Source organism: Quercus lobata, chromosome 4 (genome assembly GCF_001633185.2).
Source record: "Quercus lobata isolate SW786 chromosome 4, ValleyOak3.0 Primary Assembly, whole genome shotgun sequence".
In the NCBI taxonomy this organism is placed as follows: domain Eukaryota; kingdom Viridiplantae; phylum Streptophyta; class Magnoliopsida; order Fagales; family Fagaceae; genus Quercus; species Quercus lobata.
Genome location: NC_044907.1, coordinates 31,173,876 through 31,198,637, shown reverse-complemented (window position 1 = coordinate 31,198,637; position 24,762 = coordinate 31,173,876). Strand labels below are relative to the sequence as shown.

General features: G+C 37.1%; 3 protein-coding genes across 12 annotated transcripts; 2 read left to right on the top strand and 1 right to left on the bottom strand.

The window, feature by feature from the left end:
- Positions 1–9,584: 9,584 nt before the first annotated feature.
- Positions 9,585–19,092, top strand: LOC115986801 (putative disease resistance RPP13-like protein 1). Of its 3 annotated transcripts, XM_031110128.1 has the most exons (5): positions 9,585–13,685; positions 13,801–13,840; positions 13,948–14,111; positions 14,454–14,594; positions 17,869–19,092. In XM_031110128.1, exon 1 carries the CDS (start codon positions 9,848–9,850, stop codon positions 11,792–11,794), a length of 1,947 nt encoding a protein of 648 aa, XP_030965988.1. In that variant the 5' UTR covers positions 9,585–9,847; the 3' UTR covers positions 11,795–13,685; positions 13,801–13,840; positions 13,948–14,111; positions 14,454–14,594; positions 17,869–19,092. The 3 variants fall into 3 exon arrangements, with proteins under 3 accessions (XP_030965988.1, XP_030965985.1, XP_030965987.1); XM_031110125.1 differs by lacking the exon at positions 17,869–19,092 and having other exon boundaries at positions 14,454–14,804; XM_031110127.1 differs by lacking the exon at positions 17,869–19,092 and having other exon boundaries at positions 13,948–14,119; positions 14,454–14,804.
- Positions 11,842–13,682, top strand: LOC115985023 (putative disease resistance protein At3g14460). Its single transcript, XM_031107999.1, has 2 exons — positions 11,842–12,711; positions 13,167–13,682. Exons 1-2 carry the CDS (start codon positions 11,842–11,844, stop codon positions 13,680–13,682), a joined length of 1,386 nt encoding a protein of 461 aa, XP_030963859.1.
- LOC115986802 (rho GTPase-activating protein gacF) lies at positions 15,356–21,297 on the bottom strand. Of its 8 annotated transcripts, none has more exons than XR_004090889.1 (6): positions 19,865–21,297; positions 19,657–19,722; positions 19,246–19,505; positions 16,688–16,826; positions 16,004–16,539; positions 15,356–15,851 (listed from the first exon to the last, which is right to left on the bottom strand). XR_004090889.1 is itself a non-coding variant. In XM_031110130.1 (3 exons), exons 1-3 carry the CDS (start codon positions 21,044–21,046, stop codon positions 19,500–19,502), a joined length of 1,254 nt encoding a protein of 417 aa, XP_030965990.1. In that variant the 5' UTR covers positions 21,047–21,297; the 3' UTR covers positions 19,181–19,499. The 8 variants fall into 8 exon arrangements, 1 of the variants encoding a protein (XP_030965990.1); XR_004090891.1 differs by having other exon boundaries at positions 16,455–16,539; XR_004090893.1 differs by having other exon boundaries at positions 15,356–15,801; positions 16,455–16,539.
- Positions 21,298–24,762: the final 3,465 nt, after the last annotated feature.

Here is a 24,762-nt window from a genome sequence, read left to right as displayed (position 1 = left end):
ATGATCGAAAAATAAACCAAGTAAAAACAGAGCAAAAGCACAAGTTTTGGACAAAACCAAGGCCTTGCATGGTCCTCGGACTCAACCTATGGGGAAACCAAGTACATAAAAAAGTCAAATCACAAGTTTTGGACAGAACCAAGGCCTTGCCTGGTCCACGGACTCAAGCCTATGGGGAAACCAAGTACATAAAAAATCATAAGTTTTGGACAGAACCAAGGCCTTGCATGGTCCACGGACTCAAGCCTATGGCGAAACCAAGTACATAAAAAAAATCAAATCACAAGTTTTGGACAGAACCAAGGCCTTGCATGGTCCACGGACTCAAGCCTATGGGGAAACCAAGTACATAAAAAATCATAAGTTTTAGACAGAACTGATCCACAGACTCAAGCCTATGGGGAAACCAAGTACATAAAAAAAACCAAATCACAAGTTTTGGACAGAACCAAGGCCTTGCATGGTCCACGGACTCAAGCCTATGGGGAAACCAAGTACATAAAAATTCATAAGTTTTGGACAGAACCAAGGGCTTGCATGGTCCTCGGACTCAAGCCTATGGGGAAACCAAGTACAAAAAAGAAAAATCACAAGTTTTGGACAGAACCAAGGCCTTGCATGGTCCACGGACTCAAGCCTATGGGGAAACCAAGTACATAAAAAATCATAAGTTTTGGACAGAACCAAGGCCTTGCATGGTCCACGGACTCAAGCCTATGGGGAAACCAAGTACATAAAAAATCATAAGTTTTGGACAGAACCAAGGCCTTGCATGATCCACGGACTCAAGCCTATGGGGAAACCAAGTACATAAAAAAAAAAATCACAAGTTTTGGACAGAACCAAGGCCTTGCATGGTCCACGGACTCAAGCCTATGGGGAAACCAAGTACATAAAAAATCATAAGTTTTGGACAGAACCAAGGCCTTGCATGGTCCACGGACTCAAGCCTATGGGGAAACCAAGTACATAAAAAAAATCAAATCACAAGTTTTGGACAGAACCAAGGCCTTGCATGGTCCTCGGACTCAAGCCTATGGGGAAACCAAGTACAAAAAAGAAAAATCACAAGTTTTGGACAGAACCAAGGCCTTGCATGGTCCACGGACTCAAGCCTATGGGGAAAAAGTACATAAAAAATCATAAGTTTTGGACAGAACCAAGGCCTTGCATGGTCCACGGACTCAAGCCTATGGGGAAACCAAGTACATAAAAAAAATCAAATCACAAGTTTTGGACAGAACCAAGGCTTTGCATGGTCCTCGGACTCAAGCCTGTGGGGAAACCAAGTACAAAAAAGAAAAATCACAAGTTTTGGACAGAACCAAGGCCTTGCATGGTCCACGGACTCAAGCCTATGGGGAAACCAAGTACATAAAAAATCACAAGTTTTGGACAGAACCAAGGCCTTGCATGGTCCACGGACTCAAGCCTATGGGGAAACCAAGTACATAAAATCATAAGTTTTGGACAGAACCAAGGCCTTGCATGGTCCACGGACTCAAGCCTATGGGGAAACCAAGTACATAAAAAAAATCAAATCACAAGTTTTGGACAGAACCAAGGCCTTGCATGGTCCTCGGACTCAAGCCTATGGGGAAACCAAGTACAAAAAAGGAATCTCACAAGTTTTGGACAGAACCAAGGCCTTGCATGGTCCACGAACTCAAGCCTATGGGGAAACCAAGTACATAAAAAAATCAAATCACAAGTTCTGGACAGAACCAAAGCCTTGCATGGTCCTCGGACTCAAGCCTTTAGGGAAACCAACTACTTGTAAGGAAAAACCACATTACATGCACTTTAGGATTTATTCGAGGAAAACTCTCCACTAACAATTGAGTTAGCTCCTAAATTGTGAGGATTCTCAAGTCTGCTTTCGGATCCGCAGCACCAAAGGGATAGATGCATTATAGAGCAATATGTCGCCTGAAAAACAATCTGTGTTCTCTACTACTCAGTCAAACTCCTCGGATGGATTATTTAGAAATCATCATTATCGAACGGTATTCTCGCACTTATCACAGAATATTCAATTGTTATCTTGGGTTTCCCGCTCTAAGTATCGTTGAAGAAACACACACATGGAGCACACCCTTTCACAAAGCAGTGTTGCCAAAAGAATAGTATTCAAAACAAGTAAATAAATTTCCCTTTTTATTAAAGCAAAGAAATAGTACAGCGTACAATGAAAAGCTGGAATCAGCTTATGTCAAAGCTCACTACATAATTGAAAAGGAAGATACAAGAGAATAAGACAAAGCCGAGGAGGCGGTACAGACGAGAGGTTGGCTTCTAAAGCTAACCACATAATCAAAAGGAAAGAAACAAGAGAATAAGACAAAGCCGAGGAAGTAGCACAGAGGAGAGGTTGGCTACTGCTTCAAGACCTTGTTCTTCCTCAATGCTCTTGCATGCCCATAACTCAGGCAGCCAAAGAACCCGGCTTGGGGCCTGCACCGTCGAAGAAAAGGTGCACGAAACCCAACTTGGGCCTCACACCGCCGAAGGAAAGGTGCAGGGAGCCGGAAGTTGAGGAGCCTACACCAAAAATTTGCCTGCTACAAGGCAGAGGTGATGATGGCGGAGAATCTTTCTTCTGACACACCAAAATCCTAGCATGAACAGAACCTGCTTCGGATTTTGACTAAAAGAGGGAGAAACACCTTTTCCCCTCTGTCGAAACGGAGTATTCTCTTGAATTTGTGCCTCCTTTGCCCGTACATCATTACTTTGAGTCTCAGGAGGACACGGCGCCTCTGTGGCGGAAAGAGTTCCTTTTCCCCAACCCTCGCCTCAAACATGATTTACTAAGGGAGGAAACTGAAGGACTTATGCGTAGGTAAAGCAACCTTCTCTCCTATTTATTGAAAAAGATAAGGTGGTGACATTTAATTCACGCAGCGTCCCAAGGAACGCTACAGACAAAATGTCTCCGGCTCGATTTCCAACGCCATCTGCAACCATGAGATTAAAGGAATTTCGTGAAGGTACACCTCGAACACTGGGACGCCAAAAAGTAGCGCGTGGCTAAAGATTACGGAAATACCTCTAAATTTGTGGGCCTAGTAAATTCGCGACCCAGGCCCGTTCTACATGGGGGCCCAGGGACTGCGGCCCACGCCGAGGGATAGCCGTTGCCAAGGACTACCTCCTGCTCGGCACCTCATGAAATACCCGAGGAAAGGGAGAAACCGAACTATGGTCCTCGGACTCAAGCCTATGCAAAAAAAGGGGTTTTGGACAGAACCAAGGCCTTGTATGGTCCTCGGACTCAAGCCTATGGGGAAACCAAGTACTCAAAACAATTTCTGGACAGAACCAAGGCCTTGTATGGTCCTCAGACTCAAGCCTATGGGGAAACCAAGTACTCAAAATTTTTTTGGACAGAACCAAGGTCTTGTATGGTCCTCGGACTCAAGCCTATGGGGAAACCAAGTACTCAAAACAATTTCTGGACAGAACCAAGGCCTTGTATGGTCCTCGGACTCAAGCCTATGGGGAAACCAAGTACTCAAAAATTTTTGGACAGAACCAAGGCCTTGCATGGTCCTCGGACTCAAGCCTATGGGGAAACCAAGTACTTAAAAAAAATAAAAAAATAAAAAATAAAAAAAAAAGTTTTGGACATAACCATGGCCTTGCGTGGTCCTCGGACTCAAGCCTATGGGGAAACTAACTACCCGTATGGGAAAGTCCTCGGCTTAAATACGGTAAAGTGTTGAGGCCAATAAGAGTGCTAGGATGACGGCGAGACGCTTCACCACTCGGTAACCTAAGGGGGCTATTCATTTTTGTGGGTGATATGTCTTCGAATGATTATTTCCTACACCGCATAAAGCATCCAGTCCTAATCGTGGCATTATTTCGGACAAGTATCGCTATTCACAGGTGCGCATTGCTATGACAAACAATTTTATTAAAGTTATGGTGACATCTTTTTATTATTAAGCATTTTGGCCTTAGTCGTCATTGATTCGAATGCAATATTATTGTGCCGAGCAGCGCTTGCAAATTTATAAAAACATAGAGACAGAACATGCGAAATAAAATAACAACAATTTTTATTAATATGAAAAATTATTACAACGTACAAAAGGGGCTCAAACAAGCCTATACAAAAGGTGAACTACCGAAGCAACGATAATATCCGCAGTACAGATAAGTAAACAATCCGGTATCTTTTAAACTCGTCTTCAAAGTCTCTCCAATCTCTGCCTCAGTATTGCTCATATTAAGATAAGAACCTTGTTAAGAAGAAGATGAAGGACAAGGAAGAAGAAGAGGATGGAGGAGATGAATGAAGAAGATGGAGGACATGAGTAAGAGAAGGAGGAGAAGAAGAGGGGAAGAGATGAAAAGAAAGATAGAGGAGTAAAAGAGGGAGAAGGACAGCACCAGGACGGAGCTGGTGCTGGGAAGACCAGGAGAGGAAGGCGGAGGAGGGCACCAGTGAACAAAGAGAGGAAGAAGCAGAGGCACTTAGCCCCTGCCTCAGCCCTGACTCCTAACACACTGGTGCCATGTTAGGTATGCTCGTGAGGAGCCGGGTGGTGCTGATAGTGGATGTTCTCGACTCAGTCACGCCGAAAGTTTGACGTGACGAGCCCCTGCTTCGGATTTTGGCTGAAAGGGAGGCGGGACAAATCTTAAGTCTCCGCTATCCTTGCCCTGACAGAGCCATTTCGAGCTTTATTAGAACATGGTGTTTTGAGGAGGGGCATGGTTCCTTCATCACTCGTTATGGTAGACGTATACTGATATGGTGTATAACAATCGGGTTAAGCAAACGCTAAGGGTGGCTAGGGGTTTCAGATCTCAGAAGGATGGAAGGGAGTCTGCACGAAAGTGATGGCCTCCTGCTTGCCTTCTTATAGGAAGGGCAAAACGGGGGGTATTAAATTCATTCAGATTTCTAAAAGAATCTGAAGAAAAAAAAGATGTGTCCGTTCCACTTCCCCACCTCATCAGATGAGTCGTCGGACGTAAATGAGCCTCGTAAAGGGAAGTCATTAAAGACGCGTCTTGGACAGCCAAACGGCAGGAGTAGATCCCGAGCAGATTAAAGGGAATACCTTGAAAACCGGCGAGCTTCCTGGACAGGTGGAAAACCGCCCACATTAATGCAGGGCTGAATTAAATAAGTCATACTGAAGGCCCGGGTTTACCAAAACCCTCCTTTCCAACCAAGAAGTCGGATAGCAGGGTTTTGAGGGGCTATTGTGGGGCCCAATAATTTATGAGCCAGGCCCATTTGCCCGTGGAGAGTCCGAAGGCCCAAGCCGAGGAGAACTATGGCCCAAGCTCTACAATACAGAGCACAAAACAGTTTTGGGATGCAGCCGAGGACAATTCAGTCCTCGGCAGATCCAAAATCCCACCGGAAAAGAGGGGTAAAACTGGTATAGGGCCAAACTTGAAAGAGAATCTAAGAATATCCAGGAAAGCTGCTCTCATCGCCATTCAATGCTCTGCACCTGACAGAGCCGTATTCTTCAGTCTTATCAACCATCCCCAACAATTCTGGGATTGGACTGATGGGACAAATGTCAGTCTTGTAAAGGTTGACCCTACACATGGACGAAAGACAGCGAATGCAGGCTAGTATAAAAGAAGAAGCAAGTGAATATGGTAAGGGTCTCTCATCCTACCTTCAGCAGAAAGACTCCATGGGTAGAAACACCCTAACAACACATGCATATCATAAAAAAAGAACTACCGTCGGGTAACCAGGGTAAGACCTCAATGGTCCTCGGACCAAGTCCGAGGAGCCCAATCCCAGAGGACGCAACGCTGTAAGGCTTAAATATTCAAACCCAACTCCTTTTTTCTACAGGAATTTCTCTAAAATCAAGACCGGAATATCGCCCCGTGACCAAAGCCCAGCTTTTCAAGCCCATTCTCTACAAATTACATTGTGAGGAATCTTTCATGTGCGAGCCCAACAACATTAATGGGCCGCAAAGGAATCGTGTCCCTACATTTATATTTTTAAGGTTGTATTCATTAATACTTATTATATATATATATATATATATATATATAGGTTAGGGTCAAGTTACACCACTCAATATTTTTTTAATTGGATACGAATTTTAACAAATACATCATTAGATTATATTATCTTCGTATATTTTTCATACTTGCAAAATTTCAAAGTAATTGAATATTAATAGTCATGTCATCAATTAATTGTTTAAATTCAAGTTTTTGTAACTAAAAATAATGCATAAAAAATAAGTTTATTGATCGAAAGATAAATAACATCCAATTAACATGAAAATTGGTGTAAGTGTTAAGAACATACAGATCATATAATTCAACGGTAGGATTTTCAAAGTATGAATTCTATAATGAGTTATTGGGTGGTGTAACATTACTTAGAGTTACACCTGATGTAAGCTGAACTCAGTCCTATATATATACCTATTAATCTTTATTTATTAATACTTATTGTTGAAGTTTCATGTATTGCATCTAGTTATTATATAATTTCACAATAAAAGTAAGAATGCAATGTTTTTTTTTTTTAGTCACAACTCTCTTAAGTGACACAAAATCTCTTAAGTATTTTATAACCACGTCTTCATCTTAATCAACTTTTAGCATTGGTGCACAACATTTTATATTTATGGTAATGATATATTGTACTTAAAACAAATTATGGCCCACAATATTTAGTTTTTTTTTTTTTTTTCTCGTTTATGGTGATGATATCATCACTAAAATATAAATGGTGTAAACTTAATAATTTATGTATTATTTAAATTTTATTTTTGATTATTTTATTTATTTTTTTGAGGAAAAAAGTTTTCTAATATTTTTTTTTTGTGCATGCAAAAAATATGGGTCAACCGGTAACCCAATCAACCCAACACACTCGTAACCTATTTAGAATGACATGTATCCTAATTAACTTGACCCATTTGCCAAGTCTATAAGATAATTTTCTCATCTTTTGGCCAATTAGGGAACTTTGGCTATACTCTTCGAAGGTTCCTAAGGTTCATGTTTGCCTACATCTCATCGATTATCTCGACTTTGGTGGAAGCATATAGGTTTATGAAAGAATCACTTCCAATTGAATTCTCCAATTCCCCCCCCCCCCCCCCCCCCCATTTTTAGTTGGATATGTAATATGTGACATTTATTTGATTTTTAAATGCTACATACATATCTTACATTTAAATAAAAATATGATGAAATTGAAAGATTTAATGGGAGGAGATTTTATCCCGATAGCCTTTTTTTTTTTTTTTTTTTTTTTTTTTCAATAAATGAGATTATTAAAAAAAAATCATCACCTGAATACTATTTTCAACGTGTGTGAATTGATTGATTGACATTAAACATGCAACAGGTGGGAATTAACTTGGGCTCCAACTGGTGCATACCATCAATTTCGAATGCACTTTTAATGCTAGCAAGCATGCATGCAAATGTCTCTCTCTCTCTCTCTCTCTCTCCCCCCTATATATTAAGCAACCAGACTGAAATAGAGAGCAAAAACAGGCACAAAAAAAAAATACCAGAGTAACACAGAAGGCAAGTGAAGAAAAGGAAGAAATGAAGTTCGATATTTTAGATCTTTTAAAGGGTAAAAAGAAAGTGGAGCCCCCCACAGCAGAAGAATTAGAAAAACATGTATGTTGACAGGAGAGTGTTAGAATTTAAATTTTAATGATGTTCTTTTCTTTTCTCAATTTAATGAAGAAGAGAAGATCTTTTAGCATCACATGTAAACATTTGGTTTATTTGTTAATTTATGGGTCATCATGTTGGCTTCAACTTTAGTGCCCTTGTCGTTTCAGGGGATCAGAGTGGTGATACGGTACAACATGACTTGCGATTGTTGTGCAAAAGATGTCCTGAAATGCTGTAAAAGTTTTCCTGGTATACTTCTAAATCTTTTATCCAAATCAACCTTTTTCTTAATATTATTCATTCTGATCATTTATTTTTGTTGGACATAACTGAAAGATTCATCATCGAATTTCTTTATATATATATATTTTTTATATATATATAAATGAATTCTAGTTCTTGTCTGATAGAACTCACTTTTTGCAGTTAGGACCTTATGAACAATCAATTTCATTATGAGTTATAATTTATTTGAATTATTATATTTGTTAGGAGTTTCTGAAGCAAATCTTGATGCTACACGCTTACTGGTAACTGTGATTGGTGTGTTTGAACTAGAAAAGCTCGTAAAAACACTCTGGGAAACGTGTAATAAAATAGTAAAAATTGTAGAGGAAGAAAGGATAGGAGGAAAAACAAGCAAGGGAGATGGAGGAGGACAAGAGAGCATCGAAGCAGTGAAGGAAAACAAGCTAGCAATGGAGGAGGAGGAGAAGCAAACAAAGAAAGGCAAACATGTAATGGAGGAGGGACAAGCTAGCAATGGAGGACAACAAGGAAATTAACAATGTAGGAGGATAAGGGCGCAGTGGAAAACTAGGATTACACCCCCTTTGCACTGTAAAATAGAAGTTTTACATATATATAATCCCCTTTCGAAAGCTTCTTTCTGACTTATCATAAGCTTATAGCAATATGATAATTGAAATAAAAATGCTTAGAAGCAAAATTGCTTCTGATTTAATCAAATCTAAAATTCTCAAACTTTAACAAAACTGCTACTATATATGAAAGAATCCCAACATGCAAGAACCAAAAAGAGGCAGTCAAGTAATTCCATTCCCAGTACATAGAGCTTCACATATTTTTGCGTATAAATGTTAATTCATGAGAAATTGAATATCAATCTAAAAATGTTTTTTTTTTTATTGGTAAAAATATATATACTAAAGAATATGTTCATACAACTCATGATGTTATTCATCCAAAAAATAAATACATAAATGATACTCATCTTATAAGTTCACTTGCAACAATGTCTTGAAAAAAAAAATCACTGAATTAAGCAACCACATTGGGATGAAGTGAGATAGAGAATGATATTCTTGGGCTTATAAAGGAATGGGTTTTTCGGCCCAATTTTCTAGTGGAGTGGGAAATAATTTTATAGGCCCAAAATACTCAAAATAGCCTCTCTCTCTCTCTCTCTCTCTCTCTCTCTCTCTCTCTCTCTCTCTCTCTCTCTATATATATATAAATATATATGCACGCACGGCGAAATTGTATACCTATATTTAACGATATCAAAATAGAGAAAATATAGGACAACAATCTTTTGTGTCACAATTTTACTACAATTCTGATATGATAAATTGTGAGTAGTAGAGAAAAAGTTGTGAGTTCATGTAAAAGTGATAGACAATCTGTTACATTCTGGCACATAAAATATATATAATTGTGACAAATTGTGTGGTAAAGATTGTGGTCCTTAAATAATTTATAGAAATATTTCTTTCCAATCAAAACAAATGTATTCACTCCTTTAATCTCTTCACATGCTACCTACCAGACATTTTAAATTTTTCATTCAAGCTCATTAATTAGCTGATTACATCTGGTTAATTTCTCGTTACCTTCCAAAAGTCTTCATGCAGATGACTTTGACCTGCATAGTAGAAAAGTCTCATGCAACCAGACCACAAATTGGGGTAAGCCTAAGAAAAAATCAGAAAAACAAGAACCATTGTAGACTTTTTGAACTTTCCTAGAACAAATTAAGCAAAACTCTTCACTCCTAACTCATTTGCTGAGTCTCTTTGGCAACCAGACCACAAATTGGGGTAAGCCTAAGAAAAAATCAGAAAAACAAGAAATATTGTAGACTATTTGAACTTTCCTAGAACAAATTAAGTAAAACTCTTCACTCCTACCTCATTTTCTGAGTCTCTTTGGTTACTTTTCTATATTTCCTTACAAGCAAATCATGTCAGTTATTGGAGAGGCTGCTCTATCCGGTTTCTTTCAGGTGCTGTTTAGCAAGTTAACCTCCCCGGAATTGTTGGAGTTCTTGAACCAAGATCAAGTTCAAGCTGACCTCAAGAAGTGGAAGACAATGTTACTGAAAATCCGTGCAGTTCTAGATGATGCAGAAGAGAAGCAGATGACAAGCCGGGCCGTGAAGATCTGGTTGGATGAACTCAGGGACTTAGCTTTTGATGTGGAGGACGTCTTGGACAAGTTTGCAACCGAAGCTTTGCAACATAAGTTGAATGCAGAACACAGCACAAGTAAGGAACCCATGCTCATCCCTGCATATGTTAGTTTTAATCCAAGTTCTGTTATGTTCAATACTAACATGCGGTCCAAGATTAAAGAGATTAATACAAGATTGCAAGAAAGTGTGACACAAAAGAATTATCTGGAATTGAGATACTATGATGGGGGAAGAACTAAAACAGCAAGACTACCCACAACTTCTCTTGTGAATGAAGGTCACGTTTATGGCAGAGATGAAGATAAAAAGGCTATTGTCAACTTGTTGCTGGGTGCTGGATCAAGTAACTCTCAACTCTCTGTGTTTCCCATACTTGCTATGGGGGGAATGGGTAAGACAACTCTTGCTCAACTAGTTTACAACGACCATGATGTGAATCGTCATTTTGATATGAAAGCATGGATTTATGTTTCTGATGATTTTGACATTGTAAGGGTGACAAAAGCAATTATACAATCTGTCACTTGTGAGCCCTATGATGTTAATGATTTAGATTTACTTCAAGTCAAACTGAAGAACATATTATTTGGCAAGAAGTTTTTATTCATTTTGGATGATGTTTGGAATGAAAATTACAATAATTGGACTGTCTTACAACGTCCATTTGAATTTGGGGCTCTAGGAAGTAAGGTTGTTGTCACAACTCGAAATGATGGTGTTTCATCATTAATGGGCACTACTCCAAGTTACAAGTTGAAGGAGTTGTCACCAAATGCTTGTTTGCATGTATTTACCCAACACGCATTGGGGGCAACAGATTTTAGTGAACATTTGGAACTTCAAGAAATTGGCCAAAAAATTATAGAGATGTGTAAGGGCTTGCCTTTGGTAGCAAAAGAACTCGGGGGCCATTTGCGCACTAAGCACAACCATGATCAGTGGAAACATGTGCTATATAGCAACATCCGAGATATACCAGAGGAGAAAAGTGCTATTATTCCAACTCTTAGATTGAGTTACCAATACCTCCCTTCACAATTAAAGAGGTGTTTTGCCTATTGTTCAATATTCCCAAAGGCCTATGAATTCGAAGAGATAGAACTAGTCTTGTTATGGATGGCAGAAGGTTTGCTTCAAGAAACAGAAGGAAACAAGCAAATGGAAGATCTTGGTAGTGAGTATTTTCTTGATCTACTAGGGAGATCATTTTTCCAACAATCAAGCAATCATGCATCACGTTTTGTCATGCATGACTTGGTCAATGATCTGGCTCAATGGGCTGCAGGAGACATGTGTTATAGGTTGGACAACAAATTGAATGCTAATAATCAATCCAAGATTCCCACAAAGGTACGCTATTTCTCATATATTCCTTGCTTTTGTGATGGCATCAAAAGATTTGAAGACTTCCACGAAGGCATGTCATTACGGACTTTCCTACCACTACCAGAAAGGAAAGTTTGCTACTTAACAAATCATGTTTCTTATCATATGTTGCCACAATTGAAATGTTTAAGCGTATTATCTTTAAGTGGATATCAAATTGTTGAGCTATCAAGTTCTATTGGTGATTTGATACATTTAAGATACCTCAATCTTTCTGGTACTTTGATTACAAGTTTACCAGAATCAATAAGTTCTTTATACAATTTGCAAACATTGATATTGAGACGTGTTCCAAACTTACAAGGTTACCAAAGAAAATTGGGAATCTAGTCAATCTTCGGCATCTTGATACTACAGATGCTTATTTAATCAAAGAGATGCCAGTGGGACTAAAAAATTTAAAAAGCCTACAAACACTACCTGAATTTGTTGTGGCAAAAGATACCGGATCTAAGGTAGGAGACTTGATGAACTTGAAGTTTCTTCGCAAAACACTTTGCATTTCAGGCTTAGAGAATGTGCTTAATGTTGAGGATGCTAGAAAGGCTGATTTAAATGGTAAGAACTTAGATGTATTGGTTATGAAATGGGGGTCTGTGCTTAATGATTTACTAGATGCAAGAGTTGCAATAGATGTTCTTGACATGTTACAACCTCCAATAACGGTAAAAGAACTTTCCATTAAGGGTTATGTTGGTGCAAAATTTCCAACTTGGTTAGGAGATCCTTTATTTTCTAAATTGGTGCTCCTTAAGATGAATAGTTGTGAAAAATGCACATCATTGCCTGCGATTGGACAATTACCCTCCCTAAAGGATCTTGTCATTATAGGAATGGCTGGGGTGAGAAGTGTTGGTTCAGAGTTTTATGGGGATGGTTTCTTTAATCCTTTTAGATCTTTAGTTAGACTTTGCTTTGAGGATATGCAAGAATGGCAAGACTGGATTCCTTGTGGAGTTGAGCATGAAGAATTCCCTTGCTTGCATGAGCTTTCTATCATTAAATGCCCCAAATTGCAAGGAAAATTGCCCCACCATCTCCCATCATTGGAAAAAATTTCTATTCGTAAATGTGAGCAGTTGGTTGTTTCGATTCCAAACTTTCCAATGCTTCATGAGGTAGAAATCGTCGGATGCAAAGAGGTGATAAGCAAAAGTCCCGTTGAGTTAAGCTCACTGAAGTCCATGGTTCTTTCTATTTCAGATTTGACGAGTTTGACAGAGGAATTCATGCAAGGATCAACAAAGGTAGAATATGTGACGATAGATGATTGTTAGGAGCTAACATCTTTATGGCAAGAGAGGCTTATTTCCCTTGTAACGCTAGATATCAGATCATGCCCAAGACTTGTGAACATCAGTCTACCATATACGTTAAGGCCAATGAAAATTAAAAATTGCAATGCTCTGAAATCCTTGCCGATGTCCAATAGTATGTGTATTGAATACGCATATATTGATAACTGCCGTTCTCTCACCTGCATTTCAAGAGGCCAGCTACCTCCAACTTTGAGAAGGCTACACATTAAAAATTGTGAGAATTTGCAAGTTGTGCTTGATGAGGAGGAGGCCTCTTCCTCTTCTTCTTTAGTGAGGAATGAGGGAAATCTTTATGGCAATAGCAGTAGTAATGAGTCACACTTCTTGAACACTTGGAGATTAGGGAATGTTCATCTCTAAAATGCTTGTCATCAAAAAACCAGTTTCCTGCTGCCTTGAAAAACCTTTTTGTATACAAATGTCCAGAGCTGGAGTCAGTAACAAAAGAGTTACAAAATGATGCCTCTCTTGAACACTTCCAAATTTGTCATTGTGAAAAGCTTAAGTCCTTACTTGAGGGCCTACACAGACTCTGCCACCTCTATGTGATCAAGATATGGGACTGTTCTAGTCTTGTTTCCTTCCCGGATGGAGGTCTCCTCCCAACCAGCCTGAGAAAGCTTTCAATCGAAAACTGCGAGAAACTTGAGGCCTTGCCTAACTGCTTGCCCAACCTCTCTGCTCTTGAAATGTTGTATATCAAAGATTGTCCTAAACTTGAATACCTCCCAGAGAACGGTCTGCCTCCTTCACTTTTGAAACTTTATATTTATAGGTGTCCTCTACTGGAACAGCACTGCAAGAAAGGCAAAGGTCGAGAGTGGTTCAAAATTGCCAACATCCCTCGTGTTGAGATTGATTGGAGGTCTGTCTATGAGGTGGAGGAGGAGCAAGAATAATTGGTATTTCTCTCTCTTTCTCTCTGAATGTATATGTTTACATATGATTTTTTTAAATTTAATAGTACAACGTGATTTTAAGAATTCCAACCCTCACCCAAGTTAATTATTCTTGCAGTATCGCCTGAACTCCTAAAAATTCTTCTCAATACTTGGAGGTACGTTAAATTTTGGGTTGCACTGGTATCTTATTATTATTAGCTCATCAATATCTAGTTTAGTTAATAATTTATTTGAAATACCTAAACGAGGTATTGTATTGCAGAATTTGATGATTGCTAGTTAGATATCATGTTGAGGAACACAATGATCAATGAGTATGTACAGAATATCAAGATGCCATTTTCATACTAGGCCTGAGTGGAATGACATTTCAACCAAAGGTCATGTCTTGCACAGATGAATAAAGCATTCTCACCTTTGCTGCAGGTGGGCAGGTATCTCATTTATTCCAAAGCAATTATGGTATGAAATGAAATGCCATAGTTTCATCAAAATGTGCACCAACCTTATATTAGAATATAAGAAATGATCTGGACCATTCCAGAATTTATGTTGATGTTTGCTCTTAATATTCTGTCAAATAATTATCATATGATGAATTGTTCTCCAAGTTAATGGATTATAAGACCTTGGTGATACAAATTTGATAATTTGATGACTGCTGCTTGTTTATCTCATTTGTCACCTGGTTTTCTTTTGCTATAAACAAGACTTTTCTCTATTTTGTGAACTATGGAAATTTTAATTACAACATTTGGTTAATTTTAGATGAGACTTGCTCAGATTCTGGAAGTGGGAATTCAAACTACATTAATCGGCAAACATCCAGGCCAAGCTCATGAGTTGGCTGTTGAGCCTGTGAGACCTCATATCTTTCATACCTGTGGTGAAGATGGATTGGTGCAGTGTGTGAGTTATGGTTTCCTATTGCTAATTTAATCGTTGATTGCTTGGTCTCACTCAAGAACCTGAACTTGTATCTTGCCAAATATGCAGAGTTTTGCCAAACAAACACTAACTTTAAGATAGCTATAAGTTTTGGACAGAAGTGAGAAACTTTGGCTTCATATTTCTACTTGTTTGATCTGGATTTAAGTTAGTTTTAGTGTTGCAAGATGAATCGTGTTTTGGTGAAAATAACCATCCATAGTATAATATGAAATTAGGAAATAAAAATACATTGCTGAAGATAGATCTGGTAGAATGTTTAAGGGGATTCCTTATATGCTTACTCCCCCACCTTCTTTTCCATTTTATTTTTCATGTTCCTCTCCACTGCCCATTTTATGGTCTACTTGGCATTGTGGCACAATCTCCAGTGGACTTAAAAAGGAAAGCAGGCATTCTGGTCTGAGAGGGCAAACAACTACTTGACTTTTTCATCTGTGTTAATGTAAATAACAATGTTAGGGCCCTTTTCTTTGATCTCATTCCTCTTCCAAAACATCAGCAAGTTAGAGATAACTACTAGAAGTTAATTGGTGATGAATTCTTTTCTCTTTTTTTTCATCTTCAAAGTTTTATCTCTCTAGTATAGTTTTTGCCATAGTAATTTCTTTTCCATAAATGTCACATGGCATTTCTTCCTTTTAAAAAAATGTCACGTGGCAGTATAGCACAAAAAACTTGTAATAATAAAATTTAAAAAAAAAAAAAATGCAAGATGAATATTGCCAATGTAAATTTACATAGACACTATAACAAACTTATAAATTTACATAATTATACACTCACTGATGTGGATCCTCTTTGGGCAAAAATGTATAAATTTTACACATTTTTTCTATTATACATCCACTAATGTGAGTGCTCTTATTCCCCATTGATTTAGCCTCTGCTCAACATGAGCACATAGGGCATGACATCCTTCACAAGAGTTCTTTTTGGCAGAATACCTGCAGCAGGCAGTGCAGAAAACTGTCTAAGCCATTCCATTTTCTTTTTTTCTTTTTTCTTTTTTCTTTTTTCTTTTTTCTTTTTTTGATAGGAATCTAAGCCATTCTTGTTTCTCAAACACCAGAGCCCCTCCAAAAATTGTACTTCTGTAGCTCTCTCCCTCTAATCCAAGCAGTGGGCAAACTTGACAGAAGACTTGAGCAACAAATGCCAGAATCTGCTATTTTAGTATCTTGACTGTCAGTTACGGAATAAGTATGTTTCCTTAAACTGTAATGGGGCATAAACAATTAAAAAGTAAGAATTTTATTTTGGGCAGTTGTACTCCTAAAGAAATAGGCTCATTGTCAATGCAATTTGAGGGCAGAATCAAGTAAAGTAGAATAAGGGAGAAGAAATAAAATCGCTGCACTGTTGCTTACTTTTCTGCTTGTGCATCGCTCTGCAAAGGTTGGTCCAACAAACAATCCATAATTACCAGCATTCCTTTTCCAAGAGACTATTTCATTCAATTCTTACTAGATTTTGTATTACCATCAAAGGGAGAGAAAATAGATGACAATTTCTATAACATTTATCATGATATAAACAGTTCTATAAAATAAATACAAATATCATCATGGTTATAGGTAGACCATATGGTCCATATCTGTAAATTTGCAACTGGCAACCAAGGACCATTTAATCCAACAACACAAATTAGTTCCACAGTACCAAATATGTCTAGTAATTTCCTTTATTTGATAAGTCCAAATTTAACCAATTATATGTCAAGTAATTTCTTATTTTGGGTTAAAAAGAAATTACTATATGTCAAGTAATTTCTGCTTAACCCAAAATGCCAAATTACTATGTCAAGAAATTCATTATTACCATTCACTTCTACAAGGTGCACGGCAAGCGCCACACTGTCGTTGTTATCTGATCCACATGATGCTTCTGGTTTCCAGAAAGCTGCCTGTGGAAAAAAAGAAAAAAAATATCAGGTTGAGTATCCATGCCAGTTGCATGGATGCTCCCAAGAGTTTTGCAGGCACATTATCAAAGCCCCAGGTCTAGACTGCCAGAGTTCAAAATGGTGAACATTTCAGTTCAAAAGGCATCACCTTTCACCGGTTTGCAACACCCCTTGAGCTCAGAATAGCTCCATGCTTATGTGGCAGTTGCTTCTCTACTTCTCCGTATAGCACATCAATAGTCAAATTCAGAGCTCCACTCTTATGTGGCAACTGCTTCTCTACTTGTCTGTATGGCACATCAATAACCACATTGAGATATTTCTATGGTCTCATAAAAGCTGCATTTGAGCCATCTAGTGTAAATAGAATATTAAACACTGATGATAATATACCCGAAAATACACGGAAAATGATTGTTTCAATACAAGTTGTGTTTGAACCTGAAGCAGTCCAAAAGGAATGTTAAACATAAATGCAATATGCCTGAAACACTGCAAATGGTTTAGTTATTCCAAATGGAATGCTAAGAATTGATCTTTTCAGTTCTACTATTTCCGATTCTTAGTCTCTTAACAACTACTCTTTCTGATTTCTTCATCTTTAGTGTATGTTTCACCCAGACAACAGATTACCAGTCATAATACTAAAGGTACTCTAAATATAGAAATTTCAAATAATGTATCTCCAAACACAGAAATTCTGAACATTCAACTAATTTCAGCGTTTAACTATACACTAGCAAAGAATTGCAATGACAACTATAATTGATTGAGGATGCACCAGATCTAACTAGCAGTGCATCCTGTACGCAATTGGATACACAGTCAGGAAAGCAAATAGATAGCAAAATGAATGCCAAAGACACATATCCTGGCAGCAAGCTCAGACAACAAATAAATAAATCTTCATCATTGTGTATGTCAAATTGCTACTGTAGTAAGGTAGATTCCAGCTGAAACTACAATTGCAACACCTTAAGGCACCAATACATTTCCAGTTACTGCTTTTTTGTTTAAATTATCAATGAAAATATTATTTCCATTTGCCACTGCTGATTGTAACAAAGGGACGCTGATAGAAGCAAATATATTGGGTAGGATGAGTGGTGTAAGTTACTGGTTTTACAACCGGCTGATCAAATGGCTAATATGACCTCAAGAGCATAGAACCAATAATACCGTAACTCCTCAAATTCTAACCTAAAGCTAAAACAAGATGATTAATTATATATGTGAGACTAAGAGCAAAGCCACCATCCTAGTTTAATGATTAACCAAGAAAACTTTACTACTAAAAACAATACTGAATAACTCCTCTTTTTTTCCCAGGGAAAAGATTCATTGAAAACAAAGCAAGAACAAAAGAATCGAATAAAAATAACTGTCATAAACAAGATTGGAGCTTCTGCAACCACAAGCACATCAACTATGGTGGACATTAAGCTAGAAGAAAGGAAGCATTGAAAAATGCATTGAGAGCCCAACGAGCAAGCTGAGCACATTCATTAGAAAATACAGGTGAGAAATTATCCATGAACTGACTAAAAAGGGCAAGTATGCTAAAAGGATTTTGTTACATACATATTCTTATATGTTCCGGAAACTCTGGAACTCCTAATTTGCAAAGTGCGCGTGCACACACATGCTGTTTTTAGTTTTGCGCACGTGCAGCACACATTCTTCATTCGAAATCATAAATGGAAATACAGTTTAATCTGAAAATCTGGAACTCCTAATTTGCAAGGTGCGCGCGTGCACCCACACGACATCTTACTTTACCGTGCGTGCAACACACATTCTTCAATTGAAATCATAAATGGAAAAACAGTTTAATCTGAATGCACTTACTTTAATTATTACATAAACACAATACCTAGCAAAAAAAATTTAATTGTTCTATTAACTCCCAAGCAGTGAAATGATATATTTAGAAATAAGCAGTCATTCTCCAAGACTAGTAGACTACCATTATACATCTTCATTATCCAATCATGACAAACCAAACCAGTTCTCCGATAACCACATAACCCTAGTTTAATTAACTATATTGTAAAAAACAAAACAAAACAAAAATGAAGACAACAAAATTGAATCTGCAGTTGAATGATTAATTACAAATGGAATTTCCCTCGTAAAAACTTTTCTCAAGTTGACTTTGCATGTATCTGTCATTATTCGCTCTGCATTTCTTTCTCCAATTTCTTGCATGAATTCATATAGTAGGAAATAAAGCATGAAAAAACTACGTAATTCATTGGTGAATGCATGACTTTTCTTACAAAAGTGATCATTAGCCACCAAACAAATCTGTTCTCCTCAAACAAGGGCAAATTCAGAAAGAAATAAAGAGTGTTGAGATGCTATGCATATAATTATGAGTACATATCTCAAACATCTTACAATCTGTTAGCTTTAGCTCTTAAGCTTTTTGTATTTGTCTCATGTTCAGAATGTTCATCATCATAAACACAATGTTCATTTCGTTCAATAAAAGTCTTATTACCTATAAAATAAAAAACATATCTCAAACATCTGAGTTCCAGAAAATGAACTCTGTATTGCTCAAATTGACAAACAAGATGCTCTAGTAATCTACCATGCAAAGAAGCTCTCTAAAAGCACCCTCATTCCAACGGAATAATAAACAACATGTAAACATTCATATTATTAATAAAGTCTTATAACCGATAATCTCATAATCTTAACTTGATATGTACAACTGTGTTTTGCTAAAGACATCTGCGTCTACTTTTCTTTTGCTAAGACATCTGTGTCCTACTAAACTGTGTTTCTTCCGAAGGGCGCCAAAAAGCTAAAAAAGAAAACACTGTAGTCATCCATTCATCTTCAAAGGTTTGTTGGTGTATATGTTTTGTTATACCTTCCAATGTCCAAAAGGATCCGCATTCACAAAACCTTCAAAATTCCAACAACTATTCAAAGAAACACCAATTCCCCATCTAACCCTGCAACAAAACAAAATAAAACCCATCTTCACATATCAAAAAATCTTCAAGTTACCATTTTTATTTTCAATTGCTTGTAACCTAAGAAAACACCCATTTGAGCCAAACAAACAGTATTGAAAAAAAAGCTTCAAAATTTTCAATGTTTGACCTTTGAATCAGTGACCTGGTATGACTCTGGAGTAACCGAAGATAACCACAATCCCGGAAAAACATTCTGAAAAAAAAAGCATCAAAATTAGCTTAATTAGCTCCATGATTATGATTATAGCTATAATTGTTAGATAATTAAACTGAAATGATTGTATTTTGTGGTTGTGATTGAATTTGAATTTGAAATTGAGAAAATTTTCAGTTACGTCGAGCTGTTTCTGAACGATCTTAGATCGCTTCTTGGGCCTCCGGGCTGGCTTGGACCCAGTGAAGAGCAAGAAGTCTTTCTCGATGTCTTCTTTCGAAAGCGCGATCGAAAAGTTTGGTTTTTTCTCCTTCTTCTCCGAAGATTTCTTTTCCGCCGCGGTTTGGGACCGAGTCGACTCAGCGCGAGTCGGAGGCTGGGTTTTTCTGGTCACATGCTGCGCCGCCGTCGCCGCCGCCTCTGGAGGTGGATTCTTAGTAGCCGGTTTTCTCGGCCGGAGATTCCACGTCTTTTGCGGCGGCGCTTCGACTTCTACTTCGACGCCGCTGACGCCGGTGGAAGCGCCTGCTCCGGCGGCTGAGGTTTGATCCGGTGGCTCTTCGGTGTCAGCAGCGTGATCAGGATCGTCGCGGCGATTGTGATCTTCGGTATCAGCTTCGGCATTGGACTTGCTCTTGGTTTTGATACGAATCAGAAGCTTCGATTTCGCTTTCGTATCGGAATCCGCCGATTTCTCGATCGCGCTTCCGAGATTTTCCGATTTCCTCTCCGAATTTCGCTTCGGAGGAGACTCAGAGAGATCGATAACCGGGCCAGAAATCGCCGCCTTCGACTCAGAGACAGCGCGAACCGATTTCTTCTTCGCCGCCTTGTCAATTACAACATTCCGGTTCCGATTCTCCGATTCGACACCCTCCGGAACCGACTCGCCGAGTTTACCAACCCGGTACTGAGTCGACTCAGCGAGTTTGAGGTGACGACTGTAATCGACTAAAGTCGTATAATTCGCCCCAAGGTGCGAGGACGACTCGGACTCCGACTCGTGAGTCGACTCAGTAGCGAGTCCCCGGCGGTGGTGGTGGTGGTGTTGATCGCGACTGTTGTTGACTAAAGGAGAGTAATTCGGCGGGAGATACGAAGAAGCGCCGCCGAAACGAGACGACGAGTCGTGACTCGGCTCGGCGATTTTGAAGCCGAAACTGTTGTAGTGGCTCTGAAGGTTTTGGTAACTATTGATGGCGGTGTTGGAGGGATTCAAAAGCCAATTCAAGCTCGGCTGAGGCTTCGGAGCAGCACCGAAACCCGAAAAAGCCGCATGCGGCGGCCGCTGCTGTGGCTGCGGCTTCTGAGGGGCTCGAACCGGTGGCGTTTCGGTTTCGGACACCGAGTTTCGGAGTACCATGTTTCGGGTTTTTTTTTTTTTTCGGTGAGCTTTAAAAAAAAAAAAAAAAAAAAAAAACACAGAGAGAGAGAGAGAGAGAGAGTTTGAAAACAAAAGCGAAAACGAAAACGAAAACGACAGCGTATTGGAATCAGAAAGGACTTGCAGAGTGAGTGAGAATAGTGATTGGAGATTTCTGTGAGTGTGTGTGTGTGAAGAAAGAGCAGAGAGCGGTTACGATTTATGAAAGTCTGGGATACTCTGATTATGGAAGGAATGACACACAAGGTTCTTGTTTTTCTCTTTTACCTAATTTGCCCCTTTTTTTTAATGCTTGGATTTTGTATTTTCTAAATTAATTTTGTTTTAGATTTTTTTAAAAAAAATTATTGAGAAGAAAGCATTTAGGTTAAACTTAATTGCTTTTTTTTTCTCTCTCTCTTTTAATATACTTCATTATGACTAATTTTGGCAAGCTCATAAATATGGCTCATTAATTTCACACCAAAATAAATATATCTCATCCAGTTGTTTTAAATTTTTCTTTTTTCATTCTTGTGATTTTTGGATTGAAAAATATTAATAGAATTTGGTGTGTACTTTTCGGTCAGCCTTATTCTTAAACCCCATGCATATTAAGGGTCTGTTTGGATTAAGAATTGGCTATAAATTAGGCTAATTTATTGTCAACTCTATTTTACTGTATTTTCCCTCCTCCTTAAACCAAACAAACCATAATAGAATTGATACCATTTGGGGAGGTGTTAATTAAGCTATAAGGTTTTTGACAAAAGTATAAAAATTCAACCTGCTCTTTAGTATAAACAAGTCTTCATTCATTTTTAACAAACTCCACATTTCTTCTACATTGAGAAAACCTTAACTTACACAATTTGTTTTTCTCTCAATAATAAGAAACAAGGTTTGATTCATTGATAAGTCATTATGTGATAATATTTATATTCTTCTTATGTCATTTGATGGAATTAATCTCTTTCGGTCATTTTATAACTTCATTAGACATATAGCAAATTCAATTTGAGAAACTATTCATTATTTCAAGAATAATACTTTTTTCTTTCACATAATAATGAATCTTGTTAGTTAATGTGAAGGGAAGGAATGTTGCTCAGAATATTCTTGTTATTATACCGGTATTGTTATTAACTTATTATTATTCACCAATTAAGTAACTTTTGTTTAAAAAAAAATAATAATAATAATATTGAGTTTTGCAAGTAGAACCTATAATGCGTTAGGCCTTTTTAGATATACATCACTATAAGTTTTTTTTTAAAAACCTTCTATCCTCTCCTCCTATATGTGTGTGTGTTAAAAATATTTAGTATTTTCAAAAAGAATCTATAATGCGTTATCCAATAGGAAATAGGGATGCCAATTATGCATATATACTCTACTTGCACGTGATAAATTTATACTTACTAAGGAACCAATAGCTAAGGGATTTTAACGGTTTCTGTTAAATATCGTTAAATTATTGTTTTGAAAACTTTCATATCGCTTGTTAATGTATGACGCAATCAAAAATAAATACCATATATTGTAAGGAGAATTACAGAAAAATGCTCAGAATTTATACCTTATTTTTCCATCTCCACTTTTCATTTTTATTATTGTCGGCACCTAGGGATCAAATAGATCATAGATGTGAAACTTTTGATAAAACTTTGTACACTTAGTTAACGGGTTTTCAATTTTATTACAAAGAAGGTTCATTCTCAATTTCTCACTCTAAGCAAAATTTTCTCTCTATGTTCAATGGCTATCAAATTAATTTATGAACAAGTTTTAGGCGAAGCCCAAAGTTTTATAAACAGTTTACCGCTTTTAATTTTTCTTTTTACCTTTTATTTTCAAAATATGCTATCTAATTTGGTAACGCTTGTTTTGGAAAGTTATGATTAATATAGAACATGATGACACATGCACTATTTTTTTTTTTTTTGATGGGACACATGCACTATTTTAGTACACATCATTTTTAACCCAAAAAAAAACTTTATTTGGAAAAGTTTTGGGGTTTGACTACTCAGCTAATTTAAAGATCTAAAATGTGCCACGTAGACAACATGCAGACTATTAGATGCAAATTTGGCGAGGCTCCACATAGGAATTTTATGTGGTTCGCATGTAACAGATTTGGTAAATATTAAAATTTTGTGGGCGCACATATTTTTCTTTTTCTTTTTCTTTTCTTTTTAATCTGCGCACATGTTATTCACTACCTAATTTTTCTATTCTCCTGTCAAAATCATCTTCGTTATCAGATATTGCCTATATATTTTCATTCAAATTAGTTTGAATTAAAACCAAATAAGGAAGGTAAAAATAGATTTGGACCAGAAAGTGAGACAACTGTGAAAACATTGACCAATGTAAATTTTTTTTTTTTCTTGTTTGTGAATAAAAGATCTAGGTTCAAACTTGTTTAAATTTGTTTCAAAAAATAAAAAAAACTTGTTTAAATTAAAATTTAATTGATGTCTTGACCCGACAATAAATAACAATTATTGTAAGTCAAACATCATAGATTAAAATTTTGTTACAATTAAAAAAAGTAGAAGGGAAAAATACAATAAAAATAATAATATTGGTAGAGTATTTTGAGTTTAACTAGTTAACAATTCTTAATACTTTCATTAAAGACATCTCGATTCAAATTTCCTCGCTTTCCTAATTAAGGAATCATTTTTAAATATATATATATATATATACACAAACACACTTGGCCACCTTTATTTATATATACACACACACGCGTAATACTATGTACTTGGCCCCCTTTATATATATATATATATATATATATATATATATACACACAGAATACTATGAACTTGGTCACCCTTTTTCACAATACAGCAGTGCAAAAAGGAGATGCAGTTGGAGATTTTCAAGAGGACCAATGTCAATGAGTGTCCCATTGGTTGTGTTGGGGAGTTTACCTTGGTCAAACTAGTAAACCTTTGCATTCAGATTATTACAAGTTCAAGGATTGCAGTTTATTTAGTATTCTGGCAGTATATGGTAATACACATAAATTTTTTTTTTTTTTTCAATAGAGTTATTCTTTCCTAAATTAGCTTACCTTCCCCCCCCCCCCCCACACACATTGGTCCACTAAAATTTATAATTAAATTTGTTTAGTGACTATTGTGTGAGATGATAAAATCTTTTGACATTAAATAAGAGATCTGAATTTTAAACCCCGCTTACACCAAAAACTAATTAATGTTTTGGTTGAATAATAAGAGCAATCATTATAAAGTGAACGTCATAGATTTAATTCTACCGTATCTATATTTAAAGAAAAATGGAAGAGGTGGTACCCTTATAGGTTAATTTTGAAATTATTGTAAATTTTTTGTTTCCCCTTTCCTTTTGGCCAGTTTGATTGGGTGGGAAAGGGGAAAGAATGAAAATTATTTGCTCATATTAAATTTTCTCAACTATAATAAATATATGCCAAAACACATAATTATTAAACTTTATATTTGTTCCAAAAATGCACTGCACTGTAACATTATATAAGTTGGCTTATACTTTATACAACCCAACATGATTTAATGTTCTTTTATTATTATTAATTATTTTATAGATATGTTTTAATGCTCTTAAGTATCATATATACCATGCTCTTCCCCTCTTTCTTGTCTATATTAGAACTTTAAAGGTCCCCTTCTCTCCAATCCCATTCATGAAGTTTAGCAACATTT

Bases quoted from the DNA above. Each gene is read 5' to 3' on its own strand.
- LOC115985023 (XM_031107999.1), top strand. From the start codon at position 11,842: ATGCCAGTGGGACTAAAAAATTTAAAAAGCCTACAAACACTACCTGAA. The intron at 12,712-13,166 runs GTAGAATATGTG...TCAAAAAACCAG, and splicing joins TCATGCAAGGATCAACAAAG to TTTCCTGCTGCCTTGAAAAA.
- LOC115986801 (XM_031110128.1), top strand. From the start codon at position 9,848: ATGTCAGTTATTGGAGAGGCTGCTCTATCCGGTTTCTTTCAGGTGCTG.
- LOC115986802 (XM_031110130.1), bottom strand. From the start codon at position 21,046: ATGGTACTCCGAAACTCGGTGTCCGAAACCGAAACGCCACCGGTTCGA. The intron at 19,723-19,864 runs GTAACTGAAAAT...TTTTTTTTTCAG, and splicing joins TCGTTCAGAAACAGCTCGAC to AATGTTTTTCCGGGATTGTG.